General features: G+C 41.2%; 1 protein-coding gene across 1 annotated transcript in view; it reads right to left on the reverse strand.

Annotated features, from left to right (window-relative positions):
* CNTNAP2 (contactin associated protein 2) overlaps positions 1-20772 on the reverse strand; it is a 1647636-nt gene that overhangs the window by 1113503 nt on the left and 513361 nt on the right. The window contains exon 2 of the mRNA XM_037889980.2: positions 18898-19008. Coding sequence (XP_037745908.1) covers positions 18898-19008 — 111 coding nt within the window. The remainder of the gene's footprint in view (positions 1-18897; positions 19009-20772) is intronic.

Below are 20772 nucleotides of genomic sequence, written 5' to 3' on the forward strand. Positions count from 1 at the left end.
ATGGAATTTGCACTCCTAACACCCCTCTTTGCCTTTGAAAATTTCCTCCTTAGGACATTTTTTTCCTGTTGCCACATTCATGTTGTGTTTTATGGTTTGCCTCGCTTCTTTAAAATTAGTCCAAATTAGTACTATGCCACTGGCTAATTTGTGAAAATTTTGGATGTCTTGTGGGAAGAAGCATGCCTAAGATCTAACTGGCCAAAGTAAGCAAGTTACATGTGCTGACTAGTCCTTATAAAAAATGTTGAAAGTACTCAGTAACAAATCTCACTTTATTAATCAATATTAAAATGGACCTTAGGCATTATCTTCCACACTCATTACCTCTGGATCATAGAATTGTAGGACCTCAAGAGGTGATCTGGCCCAGTCCCCTGCACTCATGGCAGGACTAAGAATTATCTAGACCATCCCTGACAGGTGTTTGTCTAACCTGCTCTTAAAAAATCTTTAATGACAGAGATTCCGCAACCTCCCCAGGCAATTTATTCCAGTGTTTAACCACCCAGACAATTAGGAAGCTTTTCCTAATGTCCAACTTAAACCTCCCTTGCAGGGCTGTCCTTAGGATTTATGGGGACCTACGCAGAATTATTAAACTGGTGCCTCTGTGCCCGATTTGGGGCACAGCCACCACCCCGCCCATGGACCCCCAGAAGAACCCCTCCACCCCAGCATTGCTGACACACACCGAGCGGAAGCCTGGGCTCACAGCAAAGAGGATACCGAGCCGCCCGGCGGAGAGTTACAGTTCCTCGCAGAGACCAGACCCCCATACCCTCTCCCTCATGCAGAATGAGCCGTGCCAGCACACTCGGCTCTGTGAATATGGCCCCTGCCTTTTGCCTAGTAAGGAGACTGCAGCACGCACTGGCTGTGCGGGAGCCGACCTGCTCTTATCTGCTGTCCTAGTTATAGGCGCAGATTCCATGGGTGGGTGCTCTGGGGCTGGAGTGGAGAGGGAGAGTCGAGCACCCCCAGGCAAGATGAGAAATCGGCGCCTATGGTCCCGGTGGTGCCCCATATTTTCAGGTACCCTATGCAGCTGCATATGCTGCGTATGCCTAAGGACAGCCCTGCTCCCTTGCTGCAATTTAAGCCCATTGCTTCTTGTCACATAACACTAAGGCTATTTAAGACTAAGTTCACAGGGGAAGGGACTGTTATTTACTCTATGTTTGTACAGTACCCAACACAAAAGCTCCGTGACATGGTGGTGACCTCTAGGCACTACATCATTATAAATGATAATAGCCCACATTAATATTCAGTCATTAGGTAATTTCTTGTATTGGTATTATTATATTTTACATAAAAGATACCTGCTCCTGTTGCAACACAGTTATCCAAGTCACAACCCTTTCTGCCATTTGTCGACAGGCAGATAAAAACACTTTATGAAATACTGCACATTACAAGAGTATAACATCCACTAAATAATGTTAATAGTTCTATAACTATTAGGTAAATTACCTGCTTCTGCACAATATTAGAACACCTTTAAAGATGACCTTACAGTATTATGGATAAATAATACCTAATTTTAATTGAATCAGTTAAAATAAAAGAGGCAATTTATATGTATTACTCATAATAAAATCATCATTAAATTACTTTCTGTAATGGATTCCAGCACTTCTTTATATAGAGAAAGGAGAAGATTCAGAATGTGGCTCGTTATACCCAGCAGTGGCACCGTGGTCTTTGGCTCTTATCTTTAGACCAGGGGTGGGCAAACTACGGCCCGTGGGCCATATCTTTGGATCCGGCCTGCAGGATAGCCACCCCTGTGCCACCAAGGCACCGCCTCCCACAGCTCCCATTGGCCGGGAACGGTGAACTGCGGCCAATGGGAGCTTCGAGGGAGGTACCCGCAGGCAAGGGCAGCGCACAGAACCCACTGCTCCCCCCTCCCCCAGGGACCGCAGGGAAGTGGTGCCGCCCTCTTCCAGGAGCGGCGCGGGGCCAGGGCAGGCAGAGAGCCTGTCTTAGCCCCACTTTGCGCTGCTGCCACCCCGGAGCCGCTCAAGGTAAGTGGTGCTCGGCCAGAGCGCTCCACAGCCCCTCCTGCCCCCCCAGCCCCTTGCCCTGAGCCCCTTCCTGCACACTGTAGTAAGAGGAGGCCCTGAAACATAAATTCTTGTATCAGAGGCCCAGTCTGAGGCCTGAAGCCTGAACCAAAGTAAAGCCTGAACCAAAGTACTTCCAGGCAGTGATAAGCAAAGCTGGACTATGAGCCAGAGACAGGTCCCACTCACAGAAGTTGGCAAGAAAAGGTTGTTAGAAGCACGTGCACATACACACATAAGTGCTAATGAGAGGAACTTGTGCCAAGACGGCGGCAAGACACTCCACAGACATAACAAGGAACAGGCAGGTGCATCTAAAGACAGGGTCAAAAGGACAACATGATGGATAGATTTGTTTGAACTATGATGAGTAATCTGTCCTGCAACGGTATAAAAGTAGGTCTGGGAGCTCACATCTTTGTCCAACCTAGGGGGCAGTGGAGTGTCCCGCCACTGACTGAGCTGTATCCATTGCCAGGGAGCACAAATTCGTAGTATGCCCTGTAGAGTCTATAGGGAACTATTATTGTGCTTCGTTTGACAATAAACCTGGCTCGGGTTCCTTGGTACCTTACCAGAGTCTGTGGTTTTTGGGGGTTCTCTCGGGGTCTGCTGCGTTAGCTATCTGCGCAGAGCTGGGGCAGCACACAGAGGGAACATGCATGCAGCCGACTGTTATCATCATCGAACAAGAGCGGAGCACCACACTGGTAGCTACCACACCTCCTCCCACACCCTGCACTCCCTCCCGCACCACAATCCCCTGCCCCAGCCCTACATTCATGGCCCTTCATGAAATTCCCTCCTCCCCTCCCCCCCGATGTGGCCCTTGAGCCAAAAAGTTTGCCCACCCCTGCTTTAGACTGTAACTTTTGGGGGGGTATATTCACAAGATATTTCCTTGCCTGCAAGTACAGTAGTTTTCTGAAATCATCAGGAGCATGTATTCCCAGAGGAAGGCCCTTAATTGTGTATTTCACTAGTCACTATTAGATACCATTTCTCAAAATACATTTTGTAATGGGGTTTTTTGGTGGGGTGTGCGGGGTGGCTGGAGTTCTGTGTTGCATATTCCGGACTCAACTCTGCTCTTCAATATGTGCTAAGCACATCCCGGTTTGTCTTGAAGAATCAGATACTTGTACACTTAATACGGAGCCCTTGCAGTTATTTAGCCTGTTGGAAACTACATCTTAAGCACTGTGCACTTGAAGTAGGAAACTTTACCAGTGAATAAAGGCAGCAAAATGAACCAATTCACAGAAAAACAAGCAGTTTTCAGGTGACTGAAAAGGAGATGGTTTTCTTGTACTACTAGCTCAGCTACTTCCTTCAGAGCCAAGGTTTTGCTTATTCTGTTTCCTTAACTCTATTAACCTAAGAGTTGGTTTCCTGATTCACAGAGTTTGCTTTCGCCTTAGTCCCAACACTATTTTTCAACAAACCCTGGATCTTTGTCAACCTGTCTCTCCAAGGTAAGTTTGGGGCCCTTTTCTATCCCATTTCTTATTTGCAGGTAACATCGCTAGCGCCTTTAAACTACCTTCCCCTTTGTATTTGTAGTTTATCCAAGTGTATGTTATTCCAACAAGATTTAGGCTTGGTTTACACTACCAATTTATGTCAGTATAACTACATCACTCAGGGGTGGGGGAAAATCCACACCCCTGAGCAACAGAGTTATACTGACCTAACCCCGCCCCAGGTAGACAGCGCTAGATGGCAGTCTAGTCAGAGAGGCCAAGTACTGAATTGGAATGGAACCTGACTTAATAAAAACTCCATGATTCAAATCAGTCTGTAATCAGAAGGGATTAGGATGAGACTTTCACGGGAAGCAGATTTTCCCACCTATGTGTACTGTGGGGTTCTTGTATGTTCCTCTGCAGCATCTGGTGCTGGCCACTCTCAGAAACAGGAGACTGGACTAGACAACCCACAGGTCTGATGCAGTATGGCAACTCCTAGGTTACAAGTCTGTACTAGCAGCAAACTACAAAGTGGGCACTGGAAGCAAGTACTTGCGTGCCAGGGGAATGAAGTAGGTAGATAAGTGCATGTCTAGTCATTTCTAAATTCTAGACACTACGTAGCTGATCGGGATGGTAAAATACCTAGGTTTATCTGCCTTTGGCATCTGTGGAGAACAGCATTGCTACCTTCAATAGCCAGGACAGGAGTAAACTCTGGTTTAAACCCTAGCAAACTCTATATCTGAAAGTAATAATCTGACATTAATATTGAAAAGCAAAGATATTTAGACTGGGAGTTTCAAATGTGTCCAGCACTGGCCTAACACTGCTCCCCTTGAAGTCTGTGGTAACACTCCTACTGACTTCAATGGGAACAATTAGGCTAAGACTGAGTATTTTTGAACCCTTAGAGCAAACTGTCACTCCACCTGAGAGCTTGGAGCCCACCTTAAAGATGGGTCAGCCAGGCTTACAGCACTAAAGAGATGACAGCAGAATACCAAGGGTGTAATTTAGAAATGTGTTATTGAACTTGAACTATCAGCCTGCCACCCACCCCCCCACCCCCTGACAAAGTTATTAAGCTTGCTAGTTCCTATTTTCAGGGTTGCTTAGCTCTCAAATCTCTCTCTGAACAACAAATTGACATATCGGAAAGACCCAAGGGAAAAAAACCTCTTTATATCTGGGTCAGTTTAATTAGAACATTGCTTCTTAATTAACCCCAACAGATTCTAACCTTCTTAGGCTCTATTCATTAGACCTTCTTCATGAACTTCCCTCCAATCATGGCAGCTAGCATGATAGTGTAACAAGGAAAACATATCTATCCATCACTCCCGGGAAGGATTTTCTCTTCCTTAGCAAGCCCTGAATGGAATCTTTACAACTCCCTAGCCCTTCACCCTCCATTGTAACTTGCATGATTGTGTGAGATCCGTGATCTTACGCAGCCTGGATTACTGTACTTTCTCCTTTCAGTGTGTGCATGTGATTTTCCCTTAACACTACAGTGAGTTCTGCACACACATTGGGAAAGAATAGACTTTTCTGTGCCTTACAAGACAGAAGTAAAAGAGCATTGAAGTTAAGGCACTGTCTTTCAATTTCTCTGCATGCATGGATTTCAGTCAGCCTTTTTCAGCTATAGAGATTAATTTTGTGGCTTACAGGATTGCTCAGAAAAGAAAGGACTCTTATTAATGTTCTCTCACACACTGAGTAATTCAACGTTGCTTGTGAATAATCAAAGACAAATTGCAAAGGCTGAAACATGAATAATAGCCTCACACTTCCATTCTGCAGAAGAGACCCTCATCATATTATTTCTTTCCCGTTTCAGCATTTTTACAGTACTAAGAGGTTATAATGGTAGCCAAATAGCTTTCTATTTTACCACTATATATGCCTATCCATGACTCATTTGTAAAGGACAGTGCTCCAGCTACACCAGAGGGGACAAGAGTCCTAATTACCACAAATACTACCTCATTCCACATATATGAATAAAAAGATGCATGTGTTCTATATTTACATTATTTCTCATGTGTTTCATGAGATCAACTATATAAAGGTTGTGACATACTGTGCCCCATGTAACCCCTTGTACCCCATATTCACCACTTTTATATCATTATTTTATAGTTTGTACAACATATGCCTAGTGAGGTATCATTTGAAAACTCGATCTGCTCAACATCATTGTATATTATTGTACCCAATAAAATCAATAATTAATACATTTTAATGAAGCATGGAGGGAAGTGTAGGTGAGAGTGTTTGATGCAATGAAAGCATTCAACTCATCTGCATGTGCAATTTGAAGCAGCAGACTGGTGTATAACTTATGATCAGGGATCCTAGTTTTCCACAATAAATGCTTCCCCCCCAAATTCTCCAATTAAAAAAACAAACAAAAAAAACCACACACATAAAAATCTTTGTTCATCCATGATTAAATGGTACATGGAGTTCTAAGATTTTACATATATGATTGTTATGCAGAATTACAAAATATTTCAGTAACACCCACAAGCCAATTACTCAGAAACAAAGGCATACTGGCTCCCCAGCAAAGTGTGAGAGCCATTATCTGTTTAATCGGACATCCAAGGGAAAGGGGGAAGATACAGACAAAAGAATTTACAATTCATATGAAGGACCATTTGGAGAGCAGGTACACCATGGAACTGCATGACCCATGACCTAGCAAGGAGTTTTTCAGTGAAAAGGGTAAGGATATAAGAAGGGGAAAAAAAGGCCTCTGGCTACCTCTTCTTTCCAATCTCTACTCACAGGAGCAAGATCGTTTGAAAGACATAGAACCATCATTGAATTGAGGGACTAATCCTAACTGGTTTCAGAGTAGCAGCAGTGTTAGTCTGTATTCGCAAAAAGAAAAGGAGGACTTGTGGCACCTTAGAGACTAACAAATTTATTTGAGCATAAGCTTTCGTGAGCTACAGCTCACTTCATCGGATGCATTCAGTGGACTTTCCAGTTAGCATGGTCTGCTGAAAGTTTTTGGGTGAGACATACCTTTTTGCTTTTTACTCTTATTTAGCTTCGTAAAATTTAGGAATTAGATTGTGATTTTATCTTTTATTTCTTTGGTAATCAATGATGACTTTTATGCCTTAACACTTATAATCTCTTAAAAATCTATCATTCTTTAGTCAATAAACTTGTTTTATTTTTTAATCTAAACCTTTTGTTTTGACTGAAATGTTTGGGGAATCTCTACTCAGGTTATGCTGGGGCATAATCATTTTCTTTGATAAAATGACAAACTATTAATGAGCTTGCTCTGTGCAGTAGTGTTCTGGACACTGTAAGATGCACATTTCTGGGGTGCAAGGCTGGGGCCAAGAATTTGCGGGTGTTAGCCTGTATGTAGCTCATGAGTAGCTAAAAGAGCACTCACGTAACTTTGCTGGAAAAGTGCATTTTGGAGGTTGGCCCGCAACCTTTCTGTGCATATGTTGCTTTTGGCATTAAGGAATGACGTTAGTGCATTCTGCCCCTTTTTAAGTAAGGTGCACTTTACTCTTCCAAAATGTCTCATTTGAATTTTAGCACCTGATTTGCAAAGATGATGTAACTTGGCCTCCTTTCGTTCATTTGTATCACTGAACATGCAAACATTTGCAGGACCACTTTTCCAGCATTAACATTTGCATGTCTTTTGACCAAATCCAACATCCACACAAGCAGATGATAGAGTTTACGTTCATAAAACCCATTTTGGAAATCTGTATCCAATAAAATCAATAATTAATACATTTTAATGAAGCATGGAGGGAAGTGTAGGTGAGAGTGTTTGATGCAATGAAAGCATTCAACTCATCTGCATGTGCAATTTGAAGCAGCAGACTGGTCTAACACTTATGATCAGGGATCATAGTTTTCCATGATAAAAAGCCCCCAAATTCTCCAATTAAAAAAAAACCACATAAACATCTTTGTTCTTCCATGATTAAAATGAAGCACTGCATTTTAGTTCCACTGCATTTTAGTTCCCCTTTGACATTCATAATGCCTTCTTAATGGACAGCTTGATGATTCTTGCTTTTCAGTACGGTCTCCAACTATGTGAAATATTTTCCCTTTGCAAATGGCTATCTTGGTCCTGTCCCTGTTGAGTCTATGACAGGGGTGGCCAACCTGAGCCTGAGAAGGAGCCGGAATTTACTAATGTACATTGCCAAAGAGCCATAGTAATATGTCAGCAGCCCCCGTTCAGTTCCCACACCCTGCTCCCAGCACCTCCCACCCACCGGTAGCCCCGCCGATCAGCACCTACCCCCTCCCTCCCCCCACTTCCCGATCAGCTGTTTTGTGGCATACAGAAGGCTCTGGGAGGGAGGGGGAGGAGCGAGGGAACTGCAGGCTCAGGGGAGGGGGCAGGAAGGGGTGGAGTGGGGGCTGAGCCTGTGGCAGAGCCGGGGGTTGAGCAGTGAGCACCCCCCGGCACATTGGAAATTTGGCGCCTGTAGCTCCAGCCCCAGAGTCGGTGCTATACAAGGAGACGCCTATTAACTTCTGAAGAGTCGCATGTGGCTCCGGAGCCGCAGGTTGGCCACCCCGGTCTATGACAAAACTAACTTAAATGAGAGGAAGACCAAGCCTTAAAACTCTGCTTCATTTTGTCAATATTGCCAATGGGTGTTTTTCCCCCATCTACAGTGCCGGGCATAATAGGGCATGTGAAACAATAAGAGAATGGAAAGAGTAAGATAATTAAATCTATTAGGGATTCACAGTCTAATACTCAACATTGCAATTGGATCCTTGCACATACATAGAGTTCCTTGGAAATCTGTGAAGCAGTTATTAGTTATTTTAAGATCTAAATGTTTTAAAAGTTGAATGTTTATTTTAATTTGATATATAAAATAAGCCAATTATGCAACTGAATAGTTTTGTATACAAATGAGTTACAAATGGGAATATTATCACATCGCTAATACATTCACTGGGTCTTAGTGAATAGATATGGTTTGGTGATGCTTCATTCTTAGTCTGTTCCTCCAACCCCACTTTAAACTGACTTTTTCTGTTTCTCTGTGTTTTGAATAATAAGAGTACCATTTTTTCCTCTCTCTCAAAGTTACGACTTCCAGGATTGGCATATCCCTGCTGCACATTGGTAGTTTTTTCCTTTTTGCAGCTCTTTTCTCCCTTCACAGAGACAGTTTGGGGGATCACTGCTATGTTCTTACTGCAGCTTATTCACACAATAGCTTTTCCTACTGCCTCATTATTTCATCAGCATTTGAAAGGGCCTGTGGTTTTAGACAAGTGGTTAGTGTGAATGTTTTACTTGTGCTTTTTAGCATCACTTTTTAAAAATATGCATTTTTATGACAAGTTTTTCATTAGAACCAGATTGTTGAAGCACAGAAAACAAGCACTGAGGTCAACTGAGTGGCAATCACAACTCCATCCAAAACAAAAAGGAATGCAAATGCTCACAGAGCTAAAATGGACTGCGTAAAAAAAAGCAGCTATGCCTTGTTATTGACTCGAAAGGTGAGGCATAGGCAGAGAGCAGTATGCAGCAGGATGTGGAGCAGACAAAAGTGAGACAGAGATAAGAAGCAAAGAATAATATTTGACCACCACCAAGAATAGCAATGAGGGGGACGAAAGCCCTCACTACAGGTTTTCTCTCTGCAACTCAAAACAACTTGTGAATGATGAACTGAGCCTGAAGTGGTTTTGCATTCAAAAAACGACCACCACAGAGAATGCAAGTTGCTATTGTATGAAGGTTTTATTGGTATTAGTATGGGGCTGTATTATTCATGAGTGCCAAAGTGTTTTCATTTGGACTCATTCAGGGTATTAATGGAGCAAAGCTTTTCAGGCAGATAAAACAAAAGCATTACTTTTAAAAAAAAAAACTCCCTAAAACACTCTTAAGAGTTTTTGTCTATAATGCATGTGGCATACACAGGATGACACTGTGTGGTGCAAAGGTTTTATCAGCATTAATTTGGGATGGCCTGTATAATTCACTAACGGATTTTCCACTCGTGAATAATATGGCTATTCCTGATTTTTTCATTGGAAAAATAATAATTTAGTAGATTAATAGAATGTAAGGACATAAGGGACCTTTAGATCATCTATTCTGACCTCCTGTATATCACAGGCCATAAATTTGACCTAGTTACCCCTGTACTGAGCCCAATAACTTTGGTTTGACTGAAGCATATCTTCCAGAAAGGTACCTGGTTGTGATTTGAAGACTTCAACATTTTCACCATTTATGACTTCATAGATAATGAGACACCCACCCTGACCCAATATAACCAAATCCTACTTATATTACAGCACAAGCTTTCTGATGGCTAACATTAAGCTACTCCACCACATTCTCATAGGGCACAATACTGATGGTGGTGCAGCCATCCTTCTTCCATTCAATCTTGGAAAAGGCTTCTTTGGAAAAACAAAATCCTCTGACTGTACCCGTTTTGTCAGAGAAAGCCAATATAGACATCACGTTAATTCACAGATCTGCAGCCAGGTAAGGTTAACAAAAAAGAACAGATAAAAATGCTATCCAGTATTGCTCATCACCTTAGGAGACTACAAATTCCACACTGACAAAGCCTCTGACACTATGGCCCCAAATCCCTTCCAACATGAGAGTTTCACAAGTAATTTCTGTACACACATAACAGCACTGGTCACAGGCTGACTCTAATTAGACTTAAAGAAATAGACTTAGAGAACACAAGAATCACACTGCAGTCATGGACAGACCATTACCTCTTTCCAGGTACAGTTTAGGTCCACCCCTTAAACCTAGCAAACTTTCTGGTCCCTTTCTTGTGGGCATAGCAAAATTCCTGAACATTCTCAGAGTAATCCTCATCCAGACAACAAGTCAGTGAGTGGAAAAATAAGTTAAACATTATGACCTTAAACTGGCCAAAGCCATCCCCACAACTGGCACCTAAACATCAGAAGCTGCCAATCTACTTCTTAAAGTATATCACCTGCGCTAATGAGACACATGGCTGACAATAGCACCTACACAACATACATGGAATTGAAAATACAGCTCTCCCCTTTTACACAATAAGACATACACAACACACTGAGAGAAATCAGTCACCACATATACCTCAGATCCATGAAAACATTTGGGAACACATTAGATCACTATTTAAAGAGGTTGTTGGAATCATCTTTGAAAAGGGAATTCTATCCACCACCCTAAAATCATGCCGCAGTGTGCCAAGTACTCAAAAAACCATAACCTGATCCAGTGAACCTTGCCAAATATTCCCTAGTATAGAACGTCCCATTTTTAGAAAGGTAATTGAAAATAAATATGAAAGTGACCTATGATTACATCTGTCCATGGCCAAAATCCGCTCTGTTGAGCTTTAAACCAGGACATAGAACAGAAACAGTGCTGATTGCACTAATGGATATCTTCCTCTGTCCATGGGGGGGAAGAAAACATTCATCTCATTTTATTTCATACTCCTTTTATTGGTTCTATCTATAATATTTGATATATTTATTATATAGGATTGTCATAGAGCAAGAGTCAATAACCGCCCCCCTCCCCCGCAACTGATTACTCCAGGCTTTTCAGGCCATTCAGTAATGGGCAGAACTTCTCCGCCATCAGGACACTCACTTGTGGAGTTCCATCAGCCTCTTATTTCCCTCACGCTATTTGTCATCTGTATGAAGCATCGGGGGAAGTTGTGACACATGAATACATATGCCAGAAGCTTCTTAACGAAAGCCAGCTCTACATTTCATTTATTCAGTGATAAGAACTCTATCATGCAGCTGTCCCAGTGCCTGGATAAAAGGCAGTACAAGAACCCAGGCAACAGTGATGTGTTGGTGGTAAGTGTTTGCAGAGTTAACCACAAACACCACAAGCTCACCCCTTTATCAAAGGAGTCTTCCCACAGATCATCAGTTTGGCTCACAGCTGTGGAGAGCTTCTGGATTCCTCACTGCTGCTGGATACTCAAACTAGCTACAGTGGCCAAAAAATACCTCCTTCCTTCTGCTGCTGCTCAGAGAAGATAATCCGCACACTGATCCAAAAGTGCACCTCTGACCTCCTCGTTTACACAGTCTACTGTGATTATGTCTAATGTTCCAACCCTTCAAGCAGCTTCTGAGAGTTGCCAATTATGTTACATTAGTTAAAACAAGCCACAAAGGAGGTTTCTTTCTTTGCCTGAAAAGTGGACTTTCTTCTCTCAATTAAAATACTTTTAGGTACAAGATGTGCAGCATAAATTCTTGTGCCAGTGACAAATTTAAGGTCTGAAAGCTTGGGAACTGTCACAGATAATATGCCTTATGCCAGTGGTATTCTGTGAATCTTCTTTACAATGGGATGCAGCCCATTGATTTCTTTTCATAGCAGGTCATGAGTTATCAGACTTTATAACCTTGACACTGTCTATATGAAAGGTATTGTAGATAATTTTTTGAGGGTTCTAAAATGAATTAGTTAACATTTTTCTTTCCCTTGATGCCTCCTACTTAGATTGTTATTAAGACACGCTATTTTTACAGGAGAAAGAATGAGAAAATGGTATCAATACATTTTTAAGAACTCTGAGAGCTTTCTTATCCTCCCCTCCCCCACTCCCGGCAAAATTGGTGTCAAAATACGTGACGGTGCAGTGCAAAAGTTTTATCGTCACCGTGATGGCATAGTTGACATCTATGCCAATCAATAGTTGACTAACAATTAAATTTTTATGACATATAATCATGTGTTCTTATATGCCTCTCTGTGTTTTACACTACACAATAGACACATATGTATACACATATATTTTTAAAAGATACTGAGAAGTGCAAATTTGTACAGGTATAGTGCACAGCAGATTACTGACAGAGAACAAAATATATAAAACTAAAGGCTTCCAGGATCAGTAATATTGTAATTTATATTGTAATGGCTAAAGAGTAGGATTTAATTTGATAATTAAACAGCCAACCAAAAAACCCAAGAATCATGTTTTTCTCTTCATGGTCCTTTTATCTCTGGAATTAACAATTTAGGTTTATATTTTAAGAAACTGTGTCCTTGCAAACATTGAATGGCCTGTATTCATAATCTTCTTCAATTGCCAAGTTAAAAAAAAAAGCACTCAAGAATCTTTTCCCTTATTGAAAATTCTCCTTTGTTAATAAAACTACAGTATATAAATATTGGATTATGGATAATGCTGTAACATAAATAGACACTGCCCAGTAGTCTAGTCACATAATATGACTCACTTTCAAAGTGATAATTTGACAGATTATGTCCTCTACAGGTACCAAATTCATGCTAATATAGGCAGGTGCAACTCCATGTAGAGCTAGTAAAGTTACAGACACATATGCCAGCTGTGAACGGCATCACAAAGGATATATAAAGTGTTTAACAGAATGTGAAAGAAAAGTAGTCACAAATACAAACCACACATTACATGGCATATATGTAAATGGCTGTATTTTGAGAGCAAAAGGTAGTGACACATACAAATGAAAGGGAATGTCAAAATGTCTCTCTTTAAATAACACTTTCATATTGAAGGGTAGTAGTAAATTCTAGCACAAAAGGGCACAAGAAAACACACTCATAGTTTTGTATATTAGGTCCAAAGAAAACAGGGAGGTCATATGGAAGTATCTTAATCTCATGTCATCATCTCTTTCAAAAGGTAAAGACTAGCTTTAAGATGGAAATCTATTTAGAGGGTATTAGTAGAGCATATCAAGTAGTGAATCTATTTCTGGTGGATTTAGAATTGTTCATAAATGTGATTTACTTCTGTCTTCTCATTCATAACCAATGACACCATTTTCCAGAGCCAAGTGATTGAAAGTGCTGTATAATTTGATTTTTTGTAACTTGAAAGCAGCAGTTTTGTGGGCACAGGTTCTAGATTTACAAAAGTTTGATCTGGTCTAACAATGGGCTGGTCAATCTAGAAGAGAAATCTAACGATCCAACGGCCGGAAATTGAAGCTAGACAAACTCAGACTGGAAATAATGCATACATGTTTCATGGTGAGAGTAATTAACCATTGGAACAACTTACCAAAGGTCTTGATGGATTCTCCATCTCACTGGATTTTCAAATCAAGACTGGATGTTTTCCTGAAAGATCGGCTCTAGCAATTCTGTGGGGGAAGACCTATGGCCTATGTTATACAAGAGGACAGACTGGGTGATCACAGTGGTCCCTTTTGGCCTTTTCAACGCCATTGGCTCTGGCTGAATCCCAGTCACTGCCTGGGATGGGAGACTTTGTATCCCCCAACCCCACCTGTGTATCCCCTTTTCCTTCCCACCTTATTTCTTCTCTTTCCTATCCCTCTACTTTTTCCTTCTGTCTAATAAAAGTCTGACTTAGCTGGCCATGTTTTGCTACACTGAGCCTGTGAAGAGGTCTTTAAAAGCAATGCCCCAAATAGTGTATTGCTGGTATGAATTTGCCAGGTCTTGGAGCGGTTAATAAGACCATGTGCTATGCCTGTGTTTATCGTGCAGTGAGGCCACAAATAAGAATCAACACCAGAGACAGAAGTTACATTTTCTCCCTTTGCTGTTCTTTTCTCTCCCATTTTATGCATGTCTTTTTTCTTCCAAGCAGCCAGGAACGGGGAACTGCGGCCAATGGGAGCTGTGGGGATGGTGCATCAAGGCAGGAGCAGTGCACAGAGCCACGTGCCCCCCCCCCCCCCCAAGGGCTGCAGGGACATGCTGGCTGCTTCTGGGAGCTGCACAGGGCCAGGACCAGGGCCAGGGCAGGCAGGGAGCCTGCCTTAGCCTTGCTGTGCCACCTAACAGGAGATGCTCGATGTAAGTGCCGCCCAGTGGGAGCCCGCATCCCAACCCCAAGCCCTGAACCCCCTCCTGGAGCCTGCATCCCATACCCCCTCCAGCACACGAATCCCCACCCACACTGCAACCCCCTGCCCCACACCTGACTCCCTTCCCGGAGCTAGCACCCTGTACCCCCTCCTGCACCCCAAGACTCTGCCCCAGCCAGAAGCCCTCTCCTGCCCCTGAACCCCCGACCCAGGCTCAGCCTGAAGCCCCCTCCCACACTCCGAACCCCTCGGCTCCAGCCTAGAGCCCGCACCCTCTTCCGAGCCCCAACCCCCTACCCCATCCCGGTGAAAGTGAGTGAGGGTGGGAGAGAGCAAGCGATGGGGGGGGGGGGGGTGGAGTGAGCAGGGGAAGGGGCAGGGCCTCAGGGAAGGGGCAGGGTAGATTCTGGGTTGCTTTTAAAAATTCAAAAAATGATCTTGTGCGTAAAAAGGTTGGAGACCACTGCTGTATAGCAAACTCCAAATCTTGTTTAAAATTCTTTAATGTTGGACAATGACAGGGTGATGTTAACACCTTTAACTGTTTGGGTACATTTATTCTATTTAAATTAATACAGCAGGTTGTGCAAATTTTTCACATCAAAACCTCAGACCTACTCAAAAAGAGCCTGGGGCCAAAGTTTCATTATACTCATGACACTCAGGCTGTGTTTGCGTAAGACTAGTAGTCAATTCCTCTGTACACAAAACTGTGCAAAATTTTAAACAAAAACTTTTTTCAGCAAAAATATGAAGTGTCAGGAACACCTAAACATTTCATCAGTTTGTGTCAATTTCACCAAATTGTTGTGATCAGAAAATCCTAACAAATAAAGAAACACATAAATAAATCCCATTTTGAAAATTTCATTTTTTAAATTCACAATTACTTTTAGTTTTGAAATTTCCTTTAATTATATAAAAATAAAAACAAACAATACACAAAATTGAAATGAAAATTTCATTTCAGCTTGAACAAAACTTTTCACAAGACCCAAGACTTTTCTTTAACTTTTTGATTCACTTAAAACGTTCAAAAATTTCATGTCCAGTTCAGCCTGAAATAATCCTGCCACCCCACGATTTTTTAGAATTGCTAGCAAACTGAAACATCCACTATTTACTGAGCACTATTTCTACAGCTAGGAAATTGTTAAACATTTCTTTCCCAATTGACATTCTTTCCTGTCTCAAAAAATAGCTGTCCTCCTCAACAATTCCCAAATTTCTCCTACCTACCTCTTCTAAAGACAGATAAAGTAAGTAATGGAGGAAGGGTATAATATTAGAGTGTGCTGGGTTCTAGGAGATCCTGAAAGGTGTAGAGAAGGGCCATGTCTTGGAGGTTTGAGTTTTCAGATTCAAATGTCCAACTAAATTTAGAGGGATGGGTTTAATTACATCTCCTCTGAAGAAAACTGCAAGCACCAGTTCACAAATCCCTTCCTGAACCAAGCCTTGCAGAGCCCTAACACTTATGCATGAAACTTCCCTGAGTATTAAGAAAAACAAAAGTTCCTAAGCATACATCTAGTTATCTTAGGGTTCAATCTGATGCTATTAGAGTGAATGGCAGACTTAATTCCACTTGCCTGGACTACAGCACATTTTAAGGCACACTATTAAACAGAGTTGCATGCTGTCTGGTGAAAACTTCACATTGGCTCAGATATTTTGAAGATAGTAGTCACCTTAATACTGAAAATTCAGCCCTACAAAGTAGGTTGAGTTCAACTTTTACGGGGTTGGAGTTTAACATTTTCAAGTGCATGTTTCCTTATTTTAAAGCATTTTTTTGTTTTTGTCTCTTTCGATGTAATGACTCAGCAAGAGAAGATTTCTTCTTCTAGATAGTGCAGTCACCTGGGGAGCCCCATTTCTCAGTAATGGTACTATGAAGTAACAAATATCTATATTTCTTTACAGTTAATTTGATTAGTGATATCCCTACTTCAATGATGTTATAAAATAATTCAACATAACAACTGAGCTATTTTCCCTTAGCTATAGAAACAGAAACAGAAAGAGAGCTAGTCCTCCTGTCATTGACACTGGTGTAAATCAGGAATTGTTTCAATACCACCCATGAAAAGGAGAATAGAATTAGGTACTGGATATGTACAAACTGAAGTTTCAAACAGGGGTAGTCTTAGACTAGTACATCTCTCGAAACTGTTCAGAGGCAATATTGTATTAGAACTTGTATTAGAAAAGCTAATAGAGACATGTAAAATCTGAGGTTGCTTCTTTATGTTTATTGTCTGTGTAACTTGTATGCATTTACTTTTCCTTACCATTTCATGAGTTTTCTATTAATTAAACATTTTGTTTATTTTTACTCCAAGCGGGTCTCTAGTGTGCAAACTAAGTGTGTCCCAAAGTGAACTGATAATTGAGAGTGGATTTCACACTTGAGGGGTGATGAATCAGCGGGGAAAAGTCTGAGTGTCTGTTAGTTAAGAACTCGGGGAGATGGATTTGGGAAGACTCAGGACCAGAAGGCGTTGCTGAGGTCACCTTTTAAGGAGTAACTAGGCTCGTGGAAGCCAGGGTGAGGCCTTATGCTTGTCGGTTGGCTGCTGGTACCAGAGTTCTGAGCCATGGTAGCATAGCATTAAGGAATGCAAAGTTTCAAGGCAGATAGTGACAGAATTCCTTATTGGATGGGGTGATTCCCAAAATGTCACAGCAGGGTAAGCTGAGGTAATGATCTGGTTGTTCCATGATCAGGGAGATCCTGGCTTGGGGGACTGAAAGGTGAGGGGAGGTCTGTCCTCTGATTTTGACTCTCCCTTCTTTTAGTCTGGGTGAAATCCCTCTATAATTGCTGCACAAGGATAAGACTCAGTGGACCTCCAGGGACCATAGTTGAGGCCAAGAAGGGGAAGTATCTTCTGTACATAGAATTCTCTCTTTTGAAGGCATGTGAGATCATTCTACCTGAAACAGCATTAATTTACTTCAGGTTTTATGCCTGCAATCTCCATTGAGAGGGTGTTGGGAGTATTTGGGTTTTTTTAAAATGCTGATTGGCAAGGGCGTCTTTCAAGGTTCCTTCCCCACTCTGAACTCTAGGGTACAGATGTGGGGACCTGCAGGAAAACCCCCTAAGCTTATTTTTACCAGCTTAGGTTAAAACTTCCCCAAGGTACAAACTATTTTACCTTTTGCCCTGGGACTTTATCACTGCCACCACCAAGCGTCTTACAGATATATAACCGGGAAAGAGCCCGCTTGGAAACGTCTTTCCCCCCAAACCCTGCACCCCCTTGCCTGGGGAAGGCTTGATAAAAATCCTCACCAATGTGCATAGGTGAACACAGACCCAAACCCTTGGATCTTAAGAACAAGGAAAAAGCAATCAGGTTCTTAAAAGAAGAATTTTAATTGAAGAAAAAAAGTAAAAGAATCACCTCTGTAAAATCAGGATGGTAAATACCTTACAGGGTAATCAGATTCAAAACATAGAGAATCCCTCTAGGCAAAACTTTAAGTTCCAAAAAGACACAAAAACAGGAATATACATTCCATTCAGCACAGCTTATTTTATCAGCCATTTAAAGAAATTATAATCTAACGCATATCTAGCTAGATTACTAAATTCTAAGATTCCATTCCTTTTCTGTTCCCGGCAAAAGCATCACACAGACAGAGAGAACCTTTGTTTCCCCCTCTCCCCCAGCTTTGAAAGTATCTTGTCTCCTCATTGGTCATTTTGGTCTGGTGCCAGCGAGGTTATCCTAGCTTCTTAATCCTTTAAAGGTGGAAGGATTTTTCCTCTGGCCAGGAGGGATTTAAAGGTGTTTACCCTTCCCTTTATATTTATGACAGCGTCATTTCAGAATAATTCAAGAGGAGGGGAAGTTGTATCTGCATAGAGAATGTTATATGTGATATTATATCTTCGATGGGGGAGGAGCAGAAGACATAATGGAGCACAGAGACTGATGAAATGTCCGCGGTGGGGGGAGAGGTGGCAACTGCCCACTTTCCCAGCTAGCAAATGAGACCCCTGCTGATTGGGCTATCTAGGAAGAGACATATGTTTCCCATAGGGAGAGGGGAACCAGAAGAGCAGTGCAGAGGCCAAACCTTCTACTGGACTGGGGATCCCATCCTTGCAGATTCTCAGGATCCACAGATTTGAGAGGTCGGAATCCTTTCCCCATCTCAACCTCAAATCCCCTTTTAGTTGTGAACTCCCCAAGGTCAACCTCACTATACTCCTTCCACAATTTCTTTTGGAGGGAACAGTTTTGATATTAATTTTCCAATCTCTTTCCCAAGTACCCACAACATTTTAGTACGACATTTTACAGAAAACATTTCACCAGACTACTAAACAATCATTAGGGTCAACATCAATACAGTATTGCTGTGCATCAAAGTTGAGATTTGGTTTAAAATAAATAATTAACATTTATTTTACATGAAATAGATAGTGTTTGCTGCAGGTATATGAATGTTGGGAAGGAGAGATCTCTTACCTCCTCTTTTGTTTAGCTTTGCATACCCTGGTGCATAGCTACTAGCCATAGATGATGAACTGCTGAAGGAGGAGTGGGATAATGCTGAGAGCAGTGGTTCATCACATTTTTCTGAAAGACAAAGAAAATAAATACATTTATTTCCACATTGCTGTTTAATGGGTCAGACACACTAGAGAGAATCTATACCTTGGATATCTTTCCTAGTTACTTGTGTGCCCCTCATTAAAAGAGTATCTGAGAGCATCACCATCGCATTCTAGACTCCGGAGTGCTCAGGAAGTACTATCATCCCCGTTTTGCAGAGGACGAACTGAGGCACAGGCAATCGACGAGGGATAGTGCCCTAGCCACTTGGGTGTACTTCCTCTTCTTAAGAATGCACAGATTAAAAAAATACCCTCCCACATTTGAAATATCTTCTGGCAAGATAAAATAAAGATAGTAAACATAATTAGAGCAACTATCAGATTAGCAGAAGACAATATGTGCACTTTCAATGCTTGGTGAAGGTGTTAATAACCTGACTGACAATTTTATTCATAATTTATCAAAGAAAATAATTGAATTGTGATCTCTATATAACTACAGATTGCAGATGCAGTGAGAAAAAATGGAAAGATAAGGGATATAATATGTCTTTTTTTTAAGTAATCTTTCTAATCCTTTAAAGCACTATCCATCTATTTTGCATAAAATAAAGAAGGTTAACTTGGGTGTTATTGTCCAAGATGGAGGAAAAAAACCCCAGAATTTCTGCTTTGTATAACAAAGAGTTTAAAACAAAATCCTATTGTTGGATCAAATTATGTAAGTAAAGGCGGAAATGATTAGCTTTAGATATCTCAGCTGCTTAGAACAATTAATATGCAGACCTTTATTCTAGTTTCTCTAATATTTCTGTGCAAGTGTGAAATATATGAGTTTTAATACTCTCCTACATCTTAAGTACAATCTCACTGCAGAGAAATTAAAAATAACTATTCCAAACAATTCAGATAAATGTTTTAATGCATACACCCAGCAGAGGCTCTGCTATAAAAGTAAAACATCTCCCATTTACATGAATACAGAAAGTTGGCTCAATCCCAGATGGGCAGCATCTCTACCACAAAAGCACAGCACTTCATTTTGGTCCAATTAGAAGACCATGATCAGGGGAGAGGCTAAAAATGGTTCTTGCATGTAGAATGAATTAACTGTAACCTCAAGAGAGGGTGTTTACTATGGGTCAAATAGAGATCATGAGTGAGGTAAGTCATTTATAATGATCCTGGTCAACTAATATTTCCAGTCACAAATAATTTCTCCCTTTCTCTTCCTGAATAAGCCAAACGTATATCTCTATATAATGAAAAAAATGTAAACAGTTCCACAACTATGAAACAGAACAATGAAACAGAAGGGGATTCTGATTGAAACTAATTAATATTCTGACATTTAACAGTCTAATTTAGATGTCCTCACAAATTAGCTATCGTTAGTTAAGAAAGGGTGGGTACTAGCATAGAAATATAGGCAAACACTAGATAAAAGGACAACTGTTAGTTGTTCTAATGACTATAAAGCACATAATTTCTATCTTTAATGACATAATTGAGTTTAGCCAAATAGAAAGAGGGGGAGATTTATTTTAAATTCTATTTGTTCATTTTACAAAACAAAACTTTTGATTTTTGTTGTTGTTTTAGCCCCTAATTACACAACAGAATGCAGACAGACAGATCTCCGCATTGTTTCAGAGTGAAGTTCCAGGCAAACACAGAGGTATGTCCAACACACATCTCATTTCAAGACCAGGGCCTCAGGCCCTAATACAGACATTAATCAACTGAGTTGATTTGTGTGTGGAACTCAAGTTACTTGAACAATCAC

Source organism: Chelonia mydas, chromosome 2 (genome assembly GCF_015237465.2).
Source record: "Chelonia mydas isolate rCheMyd1 chromosome 2, rCheMyd1.pri.v2, whole genome shotgun sequence".
In the NCBI taxonomy this organism is placed as follows: domain Eukaryota; kingdom Metazoa; phylum Chordata; order Testudines; family Cheloniidae; genus Chelonia; species Chelonia mydas.